General features: G+C 50.8%; 2 protein-coding genes across 3 annotated transcripts in view; both read right to left on the bottom strand.

Moving 5' to 3' along the window:
* LOC116714596 (alpha-1,3-mannosyl-glycoprotein 4-beta-N-acetylglucosaminyltransferase B) overlaps positions 1 to 14,811 on the bottom strand; it is a 776,799-nt gene that overhangs the window by 408,814 nt on the left and 353,174 nt on the right. The gene's annotated exons all lie outside the window — the stretch shown is intronic.
* Positions 1 to 14,811, bottom strand: part of abca1b (ATP-binding cassette, sub-family A (ABC1), member 1B) — a 75,854-nt gene that overhangs the window by 54,448 nt on the left and 6,595 nt on the right. The window contains exons 6-29 of one of the 2 annotated variants that reach the window (XM_032555222.1): positions 12,030 to 12,151; positions 11,756 to 11,959; positions 10,919 to 11,008; positions 7,090 to 7,330; positions 6,279 to 6,418; positions 6,086 to 6,202; positions 5,789 to 5,977; positions 5,496 to 5,701; positions 5,131 to 5,307; positions 4,748 to 4,970; positions 4,454 to 4,675; positions 4,173 to 4,377; positions 3,991 to 4,101; positions 3,714 to 3,888; positions 3,071 to 3,202; positions 2,704 to 2,981; positions 2,399 to 2,619; positions 1,768 to 1,843; positions 1,455 to 1,687; positions 1,316 to 1,367; positions 759 to 881; positions 539 to 687; positions 334 to 458; positions 165 to 266 (exon numbers count right to left, since the gene is read on the bottom strand). In XM_032555222.1, coding sequence (XP_032411113.1) covers positions 165 to 266; positions 334 to 458; positions 539 to 687; positions 759 to 881; positions 1,316 to 1,367; positions 1,455 to 1,687; positions 1,768 to 1,843; positions 2,399 to 2,619; positions 2,704 to 2,981; positions 3,071 to 3,202; positions 3,714 to 3,888; positions 3,991 to 4,101; positions 4,173 to 4,377; positions 4,454 to 4,675; positions 4,748 to 4,970; positions 5,131 to 5,307; positions 5,496 to 5,701; positions 5,789 to 5,977; positions 6,086 to 6,202; positions 6,279 to 6,418; positions 7,090 to 7,330; positions 10,919 to 11,008; positions 11,756 to 11,959; positions 12,030 to 12,151 — 3,913 coding nt within the window. The remainder of the gene's footprint in view (positions 1 to 164; positions 267 to 333; positions 459 to 538; positions 688 to 758; positions 882 to 1,315; positions 1,368 to 1,454; positions 1,688 to 1,767; positions 1,844 to 2,398; positions 2,620 to 2,703; positions 2,982 to 3,070; positions 3,203 to 3,713; positions 3,889 to 3,990; positions 4,102 to 4,172; positions 4,378 to 4,453; positions 4,676 to 4,747; positions 4,971 to 5,130; positions 5,308 to 5,495; positions 5,702 to 5,788; positions 5,978 to 6,085; positions 6,203 to 6,278; positions 6,419 to 7,089; positions 7,331 to 10,918; positions 11,009 to 11,755; positions 11,960 to 12,029; positions 12,152 to 14,811) is intronic. The other variant, XM_032555223.1, reaches the window with a different exon arrangement.

The raw sequence follows: 14,811 nt of genomic DNA, 5'->3' as shown, positions 1-14,811 counted from the left end.
CCATGAGGGAAGAGGCGGGGCCATGAGGGAAGTGGCGGGGCCAGGAGTGAAGAGGTGGAGCCAGGAGGGAAGAGGTGGAGCCATGAAGGAAGAGGTGGAGCCAGGAGGAAAGGGATGGAGCCAGGAAGGAAGATGCCAGGTTTCCTGAAGAACAGCGTTCTTACCGGATGGAGTACCCGTCCATGCAGCGCGTCCCGAAGCCCGGTGGGTCCAACAGAGCGCTCAATAACTTCTGCATGTTGGCGTCCCCTGGAGCGTCATCGCTGCTGGCAGAGAGTCAGACTCAAACCGGCAACCTGACGGCCACAAAGCTGGCCTGTGGCAGTGGCGTACCTGAAGAAGGTCACCTGTTCCTCGTACATCCAGGGCTGCAGCTCCAGGCTGGGGTACTTCCCGAACGGAGGGACGATGAGGCTGAAGACCAGGGCGATGCAGACGAACACGGCCGGAAGGACGATCTGGGAACACATGGACAACTCAGACGCCGAGGGGACACACACTCCGGCCGCAGCACGGCAGGTCACAGAGGAGGAGCTACCTGAGCAAAGAAGCCCTTCCTGGAGCGCCGGGCATACAGGAAGCGCTTCCACATCAGTGCCACAAACTGCTGCCTCTTCAGGCTCCAACCCGTCACCTGGACCGAACCTTTCCCCTCAGCGCCGCCCAGCCAGTCCGTCTCCCTGCAGTCTGACAGGAAACACGGCGGGTCACCTGACCGGTCACCTGACCCTCAGTGGGCTGCTGGGTTGCGTTTGTACCGGCGTCTCCATCGGAGTCGTTGCAGTCGTTGTCGTCCTCGGTGTTTGGCCTCAGGCAGCTCTGATGGTCGCCGCCTCCGAAGGCGTGAGTCCTCCTGCGCCGCCAAACAGGAAGTGTCCCATCTGAACGCAGAGACGTGCATCCTGGCTTTTATTTTATGCTAACCATTAATTTGTCTGTCTTCTTCTCTTTCCAGTTTGTTTATTCATTAAAGGATCCCGTTAGTCTCTACCATAGGAGAGATTATTCCACATCAACGTCTCAAAGAATCTGCAACTGATTCTGAGACCCGCCAAGAGTAAAGTTCTCCATTTCTAATTCTGCTGCATTTCATCACTTTAAAGTTTCATGAGACATAAAATTCACCCAACTCATGAAGATGGGGGAACATTTTAAGATAATAAATGGTTTAAAAGGCTCAAAAATGGTAGCTATCTTGAAAAAAACAGCGGTCGTCCTGAAACTCAAGGGGCTTATGGGAAATCTGGAAATCATCCAACCTGAAGGGTCAGCATGCTAATGTTTATATGCTGTTTGTTGCCTACTTCCTGCTTACCTGAGGGTACTTCAGTGTCCACTCCATTATCTTCAGCCACTTTCAGGAAAATCTGCCAAATGAGAAACGATCAGAGGCCGTTAGCAGATGAAGATCCTGTTTCTGAGCTACAGCAGGAAGCCGGTTCCAGGCGCCGCACCTCCTCCAGTGTGGTGTCGGACACGCCGTAGCTGGAGATGCCCAGCTCCTGCAGCTTCAGGTCCAGCTCTCTGAAGAGCGCTACGAAGGCGCCGTCCTTGGCGGCGCTGTATGGCAGGACGTAGGTCAGCTCGTGTCCCAGGTCCTCCACCAGCCGGGCGGCCGGGACGTGGCGCTGGATCAGGCCGGAGACCGAGGACGAGTCCGGCGGCGTGCAGATGGCGGCGGCGTGGTCTGAGGACAGAGAAATGAGAAGCCATCAGCTCCAGCTCTGGGTGAGCGAATCAAATGCTGCACAGAAACAGGAAGCTCACCGATGGCGGCTGCCTCACTTTCATGGTCGCTGCCGAGTCCGGCGTCGCTGCTGCTGACCGAAGCGCTCTCCTCGTCCTGAAACCACATCCAGACGGTCAGCGGATTAAACAGGAACCATGTGACCGCTCATGCCATGACGTTCAAACACATGCAGATGTTTTGGATAAAGGCAGGTCTTAGCGCTGTCAATCATCCTCTGTGTGGCGCTGAAACAAACACAGCTTGCTAGGCTAGTTAGCATAGTAATTGATGACGGCAGATAAACAGTTTCTCTGTAATGGTACATTGCTTCTCCACTATCAGCACATTTAGCATCAAGTACGTGTGGTTAATTGACAGCGCTAAGCCCCGCCTCCTGGCTCTGAACCGTTGTTTTTGGTCTATTTCTTCAGATGGTAACAGCAGCTCAGGGAGGAGGTCGATCTGATCACAGGTTATCAGATTATCTGTCTCACAAACATGATGGCAGTTTGGACAAATACATAAAAACAAATTCTTTGTAAAAGTTACAAACTGTGGCTTTAAATGGAAAAAATGTATTGTGGTAAATTGTCCAGAATTCGTGTCTCTGCATGTTAAGTGTACACCACCATTCTGTTCATGTATGCGAATGCTAAGCTTGGAACCAACCTTCTTGGTGAAGGACACGGTGCTGGACGAGTTCCTGCAGGAGCTGAGCGACGGCTCCGCCTCCTTCTTCACCAGCGTCAGGTAGTATCCCGTCCCCAGCTGCGTCTTCAGGTACAGAGACGAGCCCACGCAGCACAGCTTGCCGTGGGAGATGATGGCGATGCGGTCCCCCAGGATGTCCGCCTCGTCCATGTGGTGGGTGGACAGGATGATGGTCCGGCCTGACGGGGGTGAAGGGGGACGTTTAATCTGTCTGAGACCAAACCCAGCAGCAGCAGATCAACGAACCAAGCAGAGAGCCTCACCCTGCCGGTACTTCAGCAGCAGGTCCCAGATGCCTCTGCGGGCGTAGGGGTCGACTCCGGCCGTGGGCTCGTCCAGGATCACCACCTTGGCCCCCCCGACGAAGGCCAGGGCGACCGACAGCTTCCTCTGCATGCCGCCGGACAGCGTGCTGGTCCTGGAGCACCGCTTGTGAGGCAGCCCCGTGTCCTGCAGGATGTGCTCGATCTCAGCTGACACCTGCTCCTCTGACAGCCCTTTGAGCCGCGCGTAGAACCAGATGTGCTCCTCCACCGTCAGCCTGTAGGGGGCGGGGCCACACACCGGGTCATGTGACCGATCAGAGGAAGGACGAAGGAGTTCCTGGCTGCTAATGTGGGGAGAACTCACATGCTGAAGAGGACGTTGTGCTGAGGACAGACGCCCAGGCTTTGCCTGATGGCGCTCAGATCTGTCCGGATGTCCTTCCCCAGGATGTAGGCGGTGCCGGAGGTCGGCGGGAACAGGCCGGTCAGGATGGACCTGCAGGGGGGTAGGAGGGGCTAAAGATCCTGGCTCTCTGCGACTTCACCTGCCTCTACTCCTCCCTGACCCCTGACCTTCCATTATAGACCCTGAACCTGCATCAGAACCATCCTTGATCCTCTAAACAGGTGAGCTAGCTTGCATTTGTAAAGCACTTTATCAAGTCCAGAGGACTCCAAAGCCATTCACCCTCTGATGGTGGAGAGCTACTGCACAGTAGCCACAGCTTAGCAGAGGCCAAGCTGCCATGCACCGGCGCCACCTGTTGGCCCCTCCACCAGAAAGCAAGGTGGGAGAAGCGTCTTGCCCAAGGGTACAACAACAGACCGGGGATCGAACTGGCAACCCACCGATTGCAGGACAAACTCCCAGAGCCCTTTAATGTGGATGAAGCGATAAAGAACCCTTCATCCACATTAAAACCCTGTACCCGTTTCAGAACCATCCCTGCCCATGGACCTGGACGTGCCTCTGACTCAGGTTTTGACAGGTCCGGTCCAACACTCACATTGTGGTGGTCTTTCCAGCGCCGTTGTGTCCCAGAAAGGAGGTGATTTGTCCCTCGTAGAATCCCAGAGTCAGTCCGTCCACGGCCAGTTTCCTTCCGTGACGGTAAACCTTCACCAGGTTCTCGATGTAGACTCCCGGCTCCAAGTGGGCCGGCTCTTCCTCCACACACACAGCTGGAAACAGGAAGTCTCTTTCATAGTAAAAGCTTCTTCTAGTTCTATTCAAGTACTTTTCTTGATGCTCTCAAGTGTTGCAGAGAGTCCAATGGTTCTCACCTGCAGCGTTTCCTTTCCGGTTCAGTGGAAGCTTGTTGGATTTCCCCTCCTCTCCAAACCAGTAGGACTTGGAGAAGGGGAAGTACCAGGGCCGAGGGATGCCGTACTGACCTGAGGACCGACAGGACGAGAATCAGCAGTCTGCTGGAATCTTTCAGAGGTCAGACTCACTGGGGCGTTACCTGGAAACACGGCCTCGATGTACCAGGTGAGGACTCCGTACAGGAAGGAGTCAAAGTACATCATGATGATGGTGGTGCGCAGGCTGAACTCATCTTCCTGAAGAGGACTCGACACCAGGTTCTTCCACTGGATCCCGACTCCCTGCTCCTCAAACAGCGCAAAGTACTCACAGCCAAAGCCAAAGGTCACGGGGGACAGCAGGCTCTACAGGACGAGAGGACACGTGACCTTTCTGGCTAATCAACACGCAGCATCGGCAAAGCAAGGCGGGCCAACTCACAGCAAACACTTTGACTCCGTATCCGATGTAGTCCTGCCAGGCAACGCAGAGGACGTAGGGCAAGTAGAGGGTGAAGTAGATGATGCCTCCGCAGGCAGCGGCCAGGTTGGCGCGAGCGAACACGGTGCTGATGAGGAAGCACTGCATGATGGTGACCACGGCGTACGATCCCAGGAAGACGAAGATGATGCCAGGGTCGCTGTAGGGCAGCAGGTTCCCCTTCTGCAGAGTCCAAAGCACAAATGTCAGCGACTTCCTAGGAGACGTCGGTCCAGACCCAACTCAGGCCGTTACCTTCAGAACCAGAACCAGCAGTGCGGCGCTGATGAGCAGCGGAACCAGGCTGCTGATGAACCAGCTCAACCACAGGATGCCGTTGTCCAGGCCCATGATCCTCATGGTCTCCTTCAGCCGCGCTTCCTTCTCATACACCACGCTCTTCAGGATGATGGACACCGAGTACATCCAGGCCAGCGTCATGAAGAGCGGCATGGAGCGGCTCATCACCCGCAGGAAGCTGCAGGCACACGGTGAGACCAGTCAGTACAGCGACGACTCGGTGCAGAGACGCACCGGTACCAAGACGTGATGAAACCACCAGTACCACGTGGGTACTGTGACGAGTCGGTACAGAGACTGCGTGGACACGGTGAGACGAGCCGTCACAGTGGCCTTACATGTCGTCCACGTAGCACGGATAAGGCATCTGCTGGATGTAGACGCCGGTCTTCTCCTTGATGCCGGTCAGCGCTCTGACGATGCCTTGCTCAATGACATCCTGCAGGTACAAGAACCCGCCCCAGATGTATCGCATGTCCTCAAACGGGTCGGCCCGAGGACCCGGGTCCCAGTAACTGGAGGAGAAAGAGACAGAACAGGTGGAACATCAAAACCAGGAGAACAGGGCCATGAAACAAAGTCAGAACCGCTTCCAGAATCAGAACCGGTCTCAGCAGGAAGCAGATCCGGTTTCATTAGGAACCAGAACCGGTCTAGAACCGCCTCCAGCTGGGAGCCACCCACCAGAACCCGAGTGACTTACGCGTCTTTGATCTTGTTGGTCCGCTCCACGTTGTCGATGTCCATGCGCAGCTTGTAGTTGACCTTTGGCGGCAGCTCGGTGGCGTTGGGTCCGATGTCGGGGAAAACGATCCCGGCCCAGAACTTCCGGTCCTCCAGCAGAACCATGGAGCGGTTGACGAGCCGCTCCTCAGTGGACACTGGTTCCAGCTTGTCCAAGTTCACACACTGACGGAGACAAAGATGAGTCAGGTCCGGTCCGCCGCAATGGGGTGGGTCCGACACCTGGATCGGAACCAGCAGAACCTCACTGACCTCCATGAAGTGAGAAATGCTCATGATGGCTTGGTCGGTCTCATTGAACACCTCCCTCCAGGTGAGGGCGCCACCGGGCAGTTCTGCCGGCTGCTTGGACAGGAAGTTGGTGACGTCGGCCACGGTCCAATCGGTGCCGGCCAGCTGAGCGTGGAAGAAGCTGGCGGTGATGTTGTTCTTCAGCAGAGTCTGAGGGAGGAGACAATCAGTGACAATCAGGTGACCTGGTGGGTGGAGCCTCTTATGCTCCTCCCCCTTAATGACAGGCTGAATGAGTGGTGGGCGGAGCCTGTTTACCCTGATTACATCCATTTGCTGGCTGTTCTCCATGAAGTCCCACACTTTGGGTCTCATCTCCTCCCACATGCCGCCCAGGTCCCTGAACACACCGAGCTCCTGGAAGGTCCGGTTCACCTGAAGGCACCGCAAAGCCACCATCACACAGGCTGCAGCTCCTCCTGCTGCTATCTGACAGGAAGTGATATTATACCTCGTGGATGATCCTCTGGGTGGCCGGAGTGTTGGGGGTGTACAGGATCTTCCCCAACAGCAGAGGCTTCAGGGCCTGCCAGATCATCCGGGACATCGGGTTGGAGTCCAAGTTCTGGACCAGGTTGTTGCAAAACGGAGCTGCACCGCGCGCGCGCGCACACACACACACACACACACACCCACACACACACACACACACACACACACACACACACACACACACACACACACACACCCACACACACACACACACACACACACACACACACACACACACACATGTTGGCGTGGCTGTCTTTGTGGGGATTTTCAATTGACTTCCATTCATTTCTACAGCCTGACTCTTATCCTAACCAACCAAAACTCAATTCACACTTTAGTCCTAAATCTGACCCCTGACCCAAAAACAGCGTTTCCCCTTGTGGGGCCCAGGCTTCGGTCCCACAAGGAGCAGTGGGTCCCCACAACGTAGTGTGTGTCAGGAAAATGGTTCCCACAAGAGCCAAAGTATGAATAGAGCCCATAAAGTGGAAAACATCTGATGAGTCATCAAAATAGGGAACATTTTATAGTTTTATAATTTATTAATTTTATAATTAGTTGGAAAGACTCAAAAATGGGGGCCATGTTGAAAAACAGTCGTCATCTTGAAATACAGGTGGCTGATGGGAAATATGAAAAACATCTGAGGGATGAATGTGCAGATTTTCATACCATTATCCATCCTTGAAAGATTTTCACAGTAACAAGCTGCATTACACCAGCCAGACCCAGTAAGAACCAGTCAGAACCAGTTAGTGGGGACTCACTGGAGGAGTTGTCGTAGAGCGCGGCGGCGGCGTCCTCGCTGCCGTTGTGGTTGCCGAACAGAGCCTTGTAGTTGCTGTCTTCGTACCAGTTGAGGGATTTGATCTGCAGGCCGCCGCCCTCCGGGTGGCCGCACACGATCCTGGAGACGGCCTTGTAGAGGACGCTGGGCGACGCCGTGGCGTTCCGCGTCAGGAACACGATCTCGTTCCGCAGGTCCACCCAGCTCTTCATCCCGGCCAGCTGCACACAAAACAGACGCCTGACGGGAGGTTCTGCAGGACCGGGTCAGAACACGGAACATTCACAGGTTCCGTTTGGCTGACAGTAGAACCATCAGAACCAAACAGAACCAACAGAACCAGTGGAGAACCAGAGCAAACACAAACCTGCAGTTTAGAACTTTTCTAAAAATGTTTTTTACATGTTTGTTAAAATTCTCATTATGTTGCCACAGTTTGAGTCTGAAAAAACTAAAACCTTTGGTCTTTGAGGCAGGAGGCAGGTCTTAGTGCTGACAATCAAGCTCCTGTATGTGCATGATTGACTGTTATGTTACAGCTGGTTCACCACAGCAGCCTGTCATTAATGCTAAGGCTAATTAGCATGGCAGATAAACTGATTTGTTTCTCCACCATTGGCACATTTAGCAGTCAGTACATGAGCTTGATTGACAGCACTAAGACCCTCTTCTTATTGGTTGTTCTTGGTTGAGTGGTTCATTTCCTCTGACCTGCAGTGACCTGTAGTGGAGGGGTCACTGCCGGTCACTGCAGGTCACAGATCTGCTCCTGGTCAGGAGATCCAGTTCTGAGTTTCTGTGTCAGAACCAGAACATCAGTCTGGCAGCCGGGTCAGAGCAGCCGGGTCCAGGTCTTTCCATCAGGATCTGCAGAACCTTCCCTCCTCATGAGTCGCTGCAGCGCTCCTCTTTCCCTGAGGGGGGTGCCAGAGAACACACTGAACCTCTCCAGAACCAGCAGCAGGCTGCAGGTGGGTCAGAACCGGGCCTGCTGTGTTGGCGCTGGTCCAATGGGAACTGGACCAGTTCTGGGCCTGGATATCCAGAGCCAGGTGAACTGGGAGGAACCACTGCTCACCTGAGCACTTCCTGTCAGGAGGGAGGTCACGTGACTTCATGTGACATGTGAGTCGCCGGTAGAGCTGACCCGGATGTTCTGGAGAAGGCCCGGTCTGTTCTCCAAACATTTTAAAGTCCAGATCGATCAGAAGAACTGACAACATTCCTCTAGTTGTCCGTATCAACCAAAAGGTCGAAGGTCAGCGGCTGAAGAGCTGTTGGCTAAAGTATTCACACCCTGGAAGAATTCATGGCTTTAATTTACTATTGTTCTCTGGACCTTTATTCCTCTGACACCCCAAAATAAAACCCAGTTCAAATGGAGACCAACCCCAGAGGAGGTTCTGCTGCAGTTCTGAAATCACATGCACCCCACACTATTCAGATCAACAGCTGAACCATGAATCACGTTTCTTCGTCTTCAGGGTCCTGCTCCACTGTCGGGACGTTTGGGACATCTGGAGACGTTTAAGGGTGGGAATACTTTGGAGTGTGTCTCTACTGGTTCTGGTTCTGATGAAGCTGGCTGAATGAACCCTGTGACCCGCTGTGACCCCTGCCGTCCCAGCAGGTCGTGGATGGACGCTGTGTGTTTGTTGTCCTGTTCCCTGAAGAGACTGGGGACACGCTGAGACACCCGTCTTTGTTCAGCTGTCCGTCTTTCATCTGGACCCGTCCAGCTGCCGAGTGAACCCTGCGGCCCCGGGTCCACTCAGGGACAGGTCCGTCCACCGAGGGACACGGCGACACCAGTCCACTAACAGAGCAGCAGGTTTAATATTTCTGCTAAATCTTTCACATGCGGACAGAAGAACCGAACATGGCTCTTTAAAAAAAAAAACACACAGAAAATTCAAGATGGCTGCCAGGGTCTGAAAAGTATTGTTGCACTAAATTTGCCAATATTTACCAGTGATGAATACTTTTGGTGTCAAATCACACATAATTGGACCCATAGAAATCATATTTACTGATCTGTTTTGATTTTACAAGATGGTTGCCATGGTAGTCATGGAAAATTATTTATCTAATATTAGTGTTTGGTGTCACATCATAACCTTCATCTTCTGAAGCATAGAAAACATTTATATTATTTTGATCTTGCGTTTCCTTTTTCTGGTGGATTTTTTTCAAAATGGCCGCCATGGTTGTAATGGAGAATAAATGTTTCAAATAAAATCAGCTGAGCTATGCTAACCACAAAAGTTAGACTCACTAACCACTAATTCACTGAACAAGAGTCTTAGCTATGCTAATGCTAAACCACTAAACACATAAAATAACAGAAGCAAATGGTAAACCTCTAAACAAAAAGGAAATTAAAAAATAAACGGAAGCTAATGCTAATCTCCATGTTTCATCTTCATCTCCTGGTCTGAGACTCACTAACAGCAAAGTTCTCACTTCCTGATTCTATTATTTATATCCTCAGGACCAGTGATGGCATAGTTACTTTGAAAAGTAACTTTAATCGGACTACTGATTACTCCTTGAAAAAGTAACTTAGATTACTGATTACTTGATTTGGAAAGTAACTCAGTTACACTAAAAGTAACTTTTTTAGTTACTTTCAGCAGCTGCTAACAACAGCGCTGTGAAAATTACGTTGAGCTTTGCCAATATTTAGTTTCAAGTTATTTCATAACGGTAACATCAACAATGTCTCCATTTATAAGGTTGAACTGAAGGGGAGCCTGTTTAACGGTTACAACAGTACAAAACAACTTTAGTCATTTTAGCGTGTTTTTCTGTGTTGCACTATTATCTGGAAAACTAAGTAGGATTTGATTTCCCCCCCTCCCTGCCCCAGCCTCCAGGTTCTGCGTTACGGCCCTGTGTTTGCTGTCGCAGCGCAGCGAACCTCCCACGACTCCACAACTCAGATGGCTCCTGCACAGATTTGTGACACTTATCTTAATATTAATGATTATAATGGCGTTTAGTTGCACAGCATTACGGACTCGATCATTCGTGGCTGTTTTCACGTTTGTTGCGCTGCTCATCTTAGTCTCCATGTTTTCTGGAGCGCAGCGCGAAGCGCGACGTCGTTCACAGGCTATATATTAACTTGACATTAACAAAGACGCAGCGGGACGGATCATCTGGGAAATGATGGACAAGGAGAGTCGGACTAAAACTACCTGGACGTCAGACACATTCTGGGGTTTCTGTCTGCTTATTTCCAAGCCCAAAACCGCGACTCATTAAATTAGCAAGCGACTTTAGAAAAAACAAGCCCAAAGGTGCTTATAATAATCGGACTTGGCGACAGAAACTCAAAATAGTTCCTGTTTTTCCAGCAACAAATGCGCATCTCTCTCCATCGTTTGTTTGTGTCGCTGCGGATACTGTCGCATGGAAACGGCGGTCGCTAATCAAGATTCATAGAGGAAATAAAATTAAATTACAACAGAAAATAGTAACGCAAAGTGGTTTCGATAAGTAACTTTAATCTGAGTACTGGACTTGAAAGAGTAACGCGTTAGATTACTCCTTACTGAAAAACCTGGTCAGACTGACGTCACTGATCGAAACCAGATTTATTTATGTTGCCATAAAATAGGGAAAATTTTATGGGAATAATTGTTTAAAAGACTCAACAACAGCGGCCATCTTGGAAAATGTCTGTCATCCTAACAAGAAATATGAAAACTTTATTGTTCGTCCAAGGGACACGGAGGGGACAAGTCCAGCTGCAGGACACGGTATCTCCGGACTCGCTGGTTCTGTTGGATCGGATCAGAACTCACCTCGACGGCCAGAGAACCCAGACTGACCAGGAGGTTGTTGATGGCGCCGGCGACCTTCTGGACGGCTTCCGGGTCCGACCGGACGTCCCTCTGCGCACACACACACACACACAAGCAGACCCGGGTTCAGATTCTGACTCTTCATTAATAAGTGAATTCTTCTGGACCCGTCCTTGTTCGGAACCTCCAGCTGACCCGTTTCGCTGCTGGTTCTGGTCCTAAACGGACCGCGGTTCTGTTCAGCCGCCGGTCCTCGGCTCACCTCCCTGAGGAAATGTCTCTGTTGCCATGGAAACAGCTTCCCGTGCCAACAGCTCCGTGTAAGCAAAACGGTCCAAAGCCCGGCCGACACCCCGCTCCTTCAGAACCGCCGGAGCGTCTAAACGGGTCTCCAGGCTACAGAAACCGGGCCTGCAAGGAGGCGGGCCGGGCGGGCCGCGGCACGCCTCCTCCCACGCAGCCCAGACACGCCGAGTCACCTGGACCGGGTCGCCTGGCTACGAGCAGCAGGGGGCAGAGCCTGGCAGACAGAACCCAACCTTCAACACAGAACAGACCCGGTTCTGCAGGTCCGGACGGGTCCAGGTTGCAGCACAGAACCATTGGTCCAGATCAAATGTACCCGGTGTGTGATCAGAACCACCTCAAGGTTCTGGTCTCTCCTGGAAGAAGAGACCGACTCTTCCAGAACCAGAACCAGAACCCAAAGCCAGTGGTCTGACCCGGTTCTGGTCCAGAATTATCCACCGCACCGATCTGATTCTGGAGCATGTGCTGTTCCAGTTCTGACTCTGAAAACCAGGCCAGCCTCCAGAACCAGAACGGTTCTGCTCTTACCCGGATGGGTTTAAAGAAGTCCAGGTTGCTCATGAAGTTCTGCTCGGCTTGGTCCAGCCAGGTGGGCGGAGCCTGGCAGAGGATTTCCTGCACCTGCACCGCCACCTGCTGGTCTCCGATGGCGACGAAGTCCTTCATGTCGGCCGTCCCGCCGCTGCGGGGACACATGTCCCTCAGGTGGACGCCCCAGCCTCTGAGGACGACCTGGGACAGAACCAGAACATGACTCCTGGTCCAGCCGGGCTCACGCTGGGCGGCGGCGGCGGCGGCTCACCTGCTCCAGGTCAACGTCGGCCTCGGCGATCTGCAGGGCGGCGTGTCGGGACAGCGAGGCGTTCCTCTGCAGGAAGTTGGAAAGCGTCTCGTTGTCTCGCAGGAAATGCTTCAGCTTGAAACCTGTGGGAGGAAAAGAGACAAACAGCTCAGAGAAACTCAACACCAAATCCTCCACCTCCTCTAAATCCTCCGCTTTGTGCTTTAACTATGCCGCCGCGGTCCCGCTGGGACATGCCGACGTCCCGGGAGACCAGGGGACAGCCTGCTGGGACAAAACGCATCAGTAAATCACAGAGTTTCATTCAAGCCGGCCAGGACTCCCAGGTTCCACTGACACGCTCTGACCTGCAGACAAAACGCAGGGCTAAGGATCCTGCAGACAGAACTCTGGGTAAATCATGTTCTGATCAGGAACTGGAGAGAAAACAGCTGATGAAACTGTCGTCATGGTTTCATGATGAGGTTTGAGCCGCTGTGACATCAGAACCAGGAAGCGCCGGCCTTATTTGGGCGTCAGTCAACAGCCTGGGGTTTGGGTGAGAGGCTCGGCGCAGGAGCTGCAGGTCTTCGCACGTCTCCAAACTTTCCGCTCGGTTATTTGCTCTTCGTGTGAATGAAGCCCCCGTTTCACGCCCACCTTCCTGCTGCAGGTCCCAACAGGCGGCCGCCGCTACGCACGTCTGCAGCACTGCTGTCCGGGTCCAATCAGAACCGCTCAGAGCCGGCGGCGCAACATCAAATGGAGATTCATCTCCAAGGAGCCAAAACACAGAGACATCAGAACAGAACCAGAACCAGAACCAAGACGTCTTCCTCTCATCTCCGACCTTTAGAACAGATCAGATGATAAACGCCACCTGGTTCAGGTCAAAGGATGGAAATACCGGGTCCAACCGGGTCGCTCTGAGAGGACTGGGACATTTTTCAAGAGGGGGCGGCCATTTTTGAGCCTTTTTTTTATACTTTATTTTTGATGAGATTTTTATACATGGCAAAACACAACAAGAAGAAAAAGGAGAGAAAATAATAAGAAGAAATAAGAAAAAATCACAACAAGCATAAACAGCAGTCAGAGCAGAGAGGTCACCGGGGGGGGCAGAGAGGTCACCGGGGGGGGGGGGCAGAGAGGTCACTGGGGGGGGGGGGGGAAACATCACAGCAAAATAAAATGAAACAGATTTTAGGTGAACTGGTTACAATGAATGTAAAGTTTCATGAAGAGTCAAACAGGTGGGAGTTTCTGTGCAGAAAGTTCTACCAAACTCCAGCTACTGCCCCAAATAATGAATTATTGATACTCAACTTACTTTCTAGTTCCTATAAATTAACCATTTCAACCAATATTTTTGGATTTTGTTTTCCTGGAGTCTTATGGAGAAGGAAATCATTTCCATTTCATGTATTTCTTCTACAGTGGCTGAGCAGTCACTCTGCCGGTGGGCTCCCACTGAGCCACTTTCTTGTTAATGATTTCTTTCCTGCTATCTGTAATATTTTATCCTGAGTGTTGAGTTCATTTGGTAAATTACTTAGATATATAATTTTAAAATTGTGCTCAGTTTCAAAACCAAGAATTGTTCTTATCTCTTTGGCCACCTTTAGCCAGTAGGAGTGAATCATTGGCAGCCCCAGAAAATATGAAAGTGGTCAGTAATCATATTGTTACATCGTCTCCAAAGTCCAGATTCAGTTCTGCCGGTCTGAGAAAATGTTCTTTTGGAGATTATAAAAAACCTAACAATATTCTTCCATGAAAATTCCCTCCAGTGTCCTGAGCTGGTGGTGGTGGAGTTCGTTTGGCAAATGTTGAGCCACTCGTCCTCCGTCAGCGTTAGCTTAGCCTCCTTTTCCCATGTATTTTTAATAAATAATGTAGATGTTTTTTATTATTTTCTAAGCACACATATAGTTTGGACAGCCTCTTCTTATAAGATTTACCTTTATAAGCATCAATAAAGATATTAGTGAGGTCCTGATCATTTTTTCCAATATTTTAATATTTTTATTAAAGTGGTGCCTGAGCTGCAGGTATCTGAAAAAGTCTCGTTTGTCAAGGTCAAATTTTTCCTGCAGTTGTTGGAAACTTTCCAGATCAGCTCCAGAAGAAATCACGCAGTGTGATGTCACGTCTTTTCTGGTTAGTTGATTGAATTTTGAGTCAAGTTGTGCTGGTACAAAATCCTTATCATGCTCAATCCAACTTAATAACCTCGTTTTCCTCTCTAAAAGTGGAAAACTCTCTAAACCAGATGCTGAGAGGGACTTTTGTGGAAACACTCAACTCATCTGCATCTATAGTCTTGTATGGGTTTCAGTTTGACTTAATTCTAGTTCTTTCCATTTTGCTTCATAATCCTCTTCACACCAGTAAACCGCGAATTGCAGTTGTGCTGCTCTGTAATAATTTTCCAAACAGAGGAGAGACATTCCTCCTTCATCTCTTGGTAATTGTAACGTTTTATCGCAGACCCTCGGTTTCTTATTCTGCCATATAAACCTGGAGATGATCCGGTTCCATCGTTAAACTGCTTGGTAGGAATTTCTACTGATAAAGATTGAAAAAGGAACAACAGTTGAGGTAAAATGATCATTTTTATGATTTCTATTCGGTTGTACAAATCGAGCGTCAGGGGGCCATTTGTCCAGGTTATTTTTAACCTTATTAGTCATAGTACCAAAATTTACTTTGTATATTTTGTTGAAATTTTTAGTAATATTAACACCTAAATATTTCCATTTTTGAGCCTTTTAAACCAGTTATTGTTATTATTTAACGTGAC

This window comes from Xiphophorus hellerii, chromosome 23, assembly GCF_003331165.1.
Source record: "Xiphophorus hellerii strain 12219 chromosome 23, Xiphophorus_hellerii-4.1, whole genome shotgun sequence".
NCBI classification, from domain to species: domain Eukaryota; kingdom Metazoa; phylum Chordata; class Actinopteri; order Cyprinodontiformes; family Poeciliidae; genus Xiphophorus; species Xiphophorus hellerii.
Note: the sequence above shows the minus strand (reverse complement) of the source record. Positions and strands in the feature narration are given on the sequence as shown.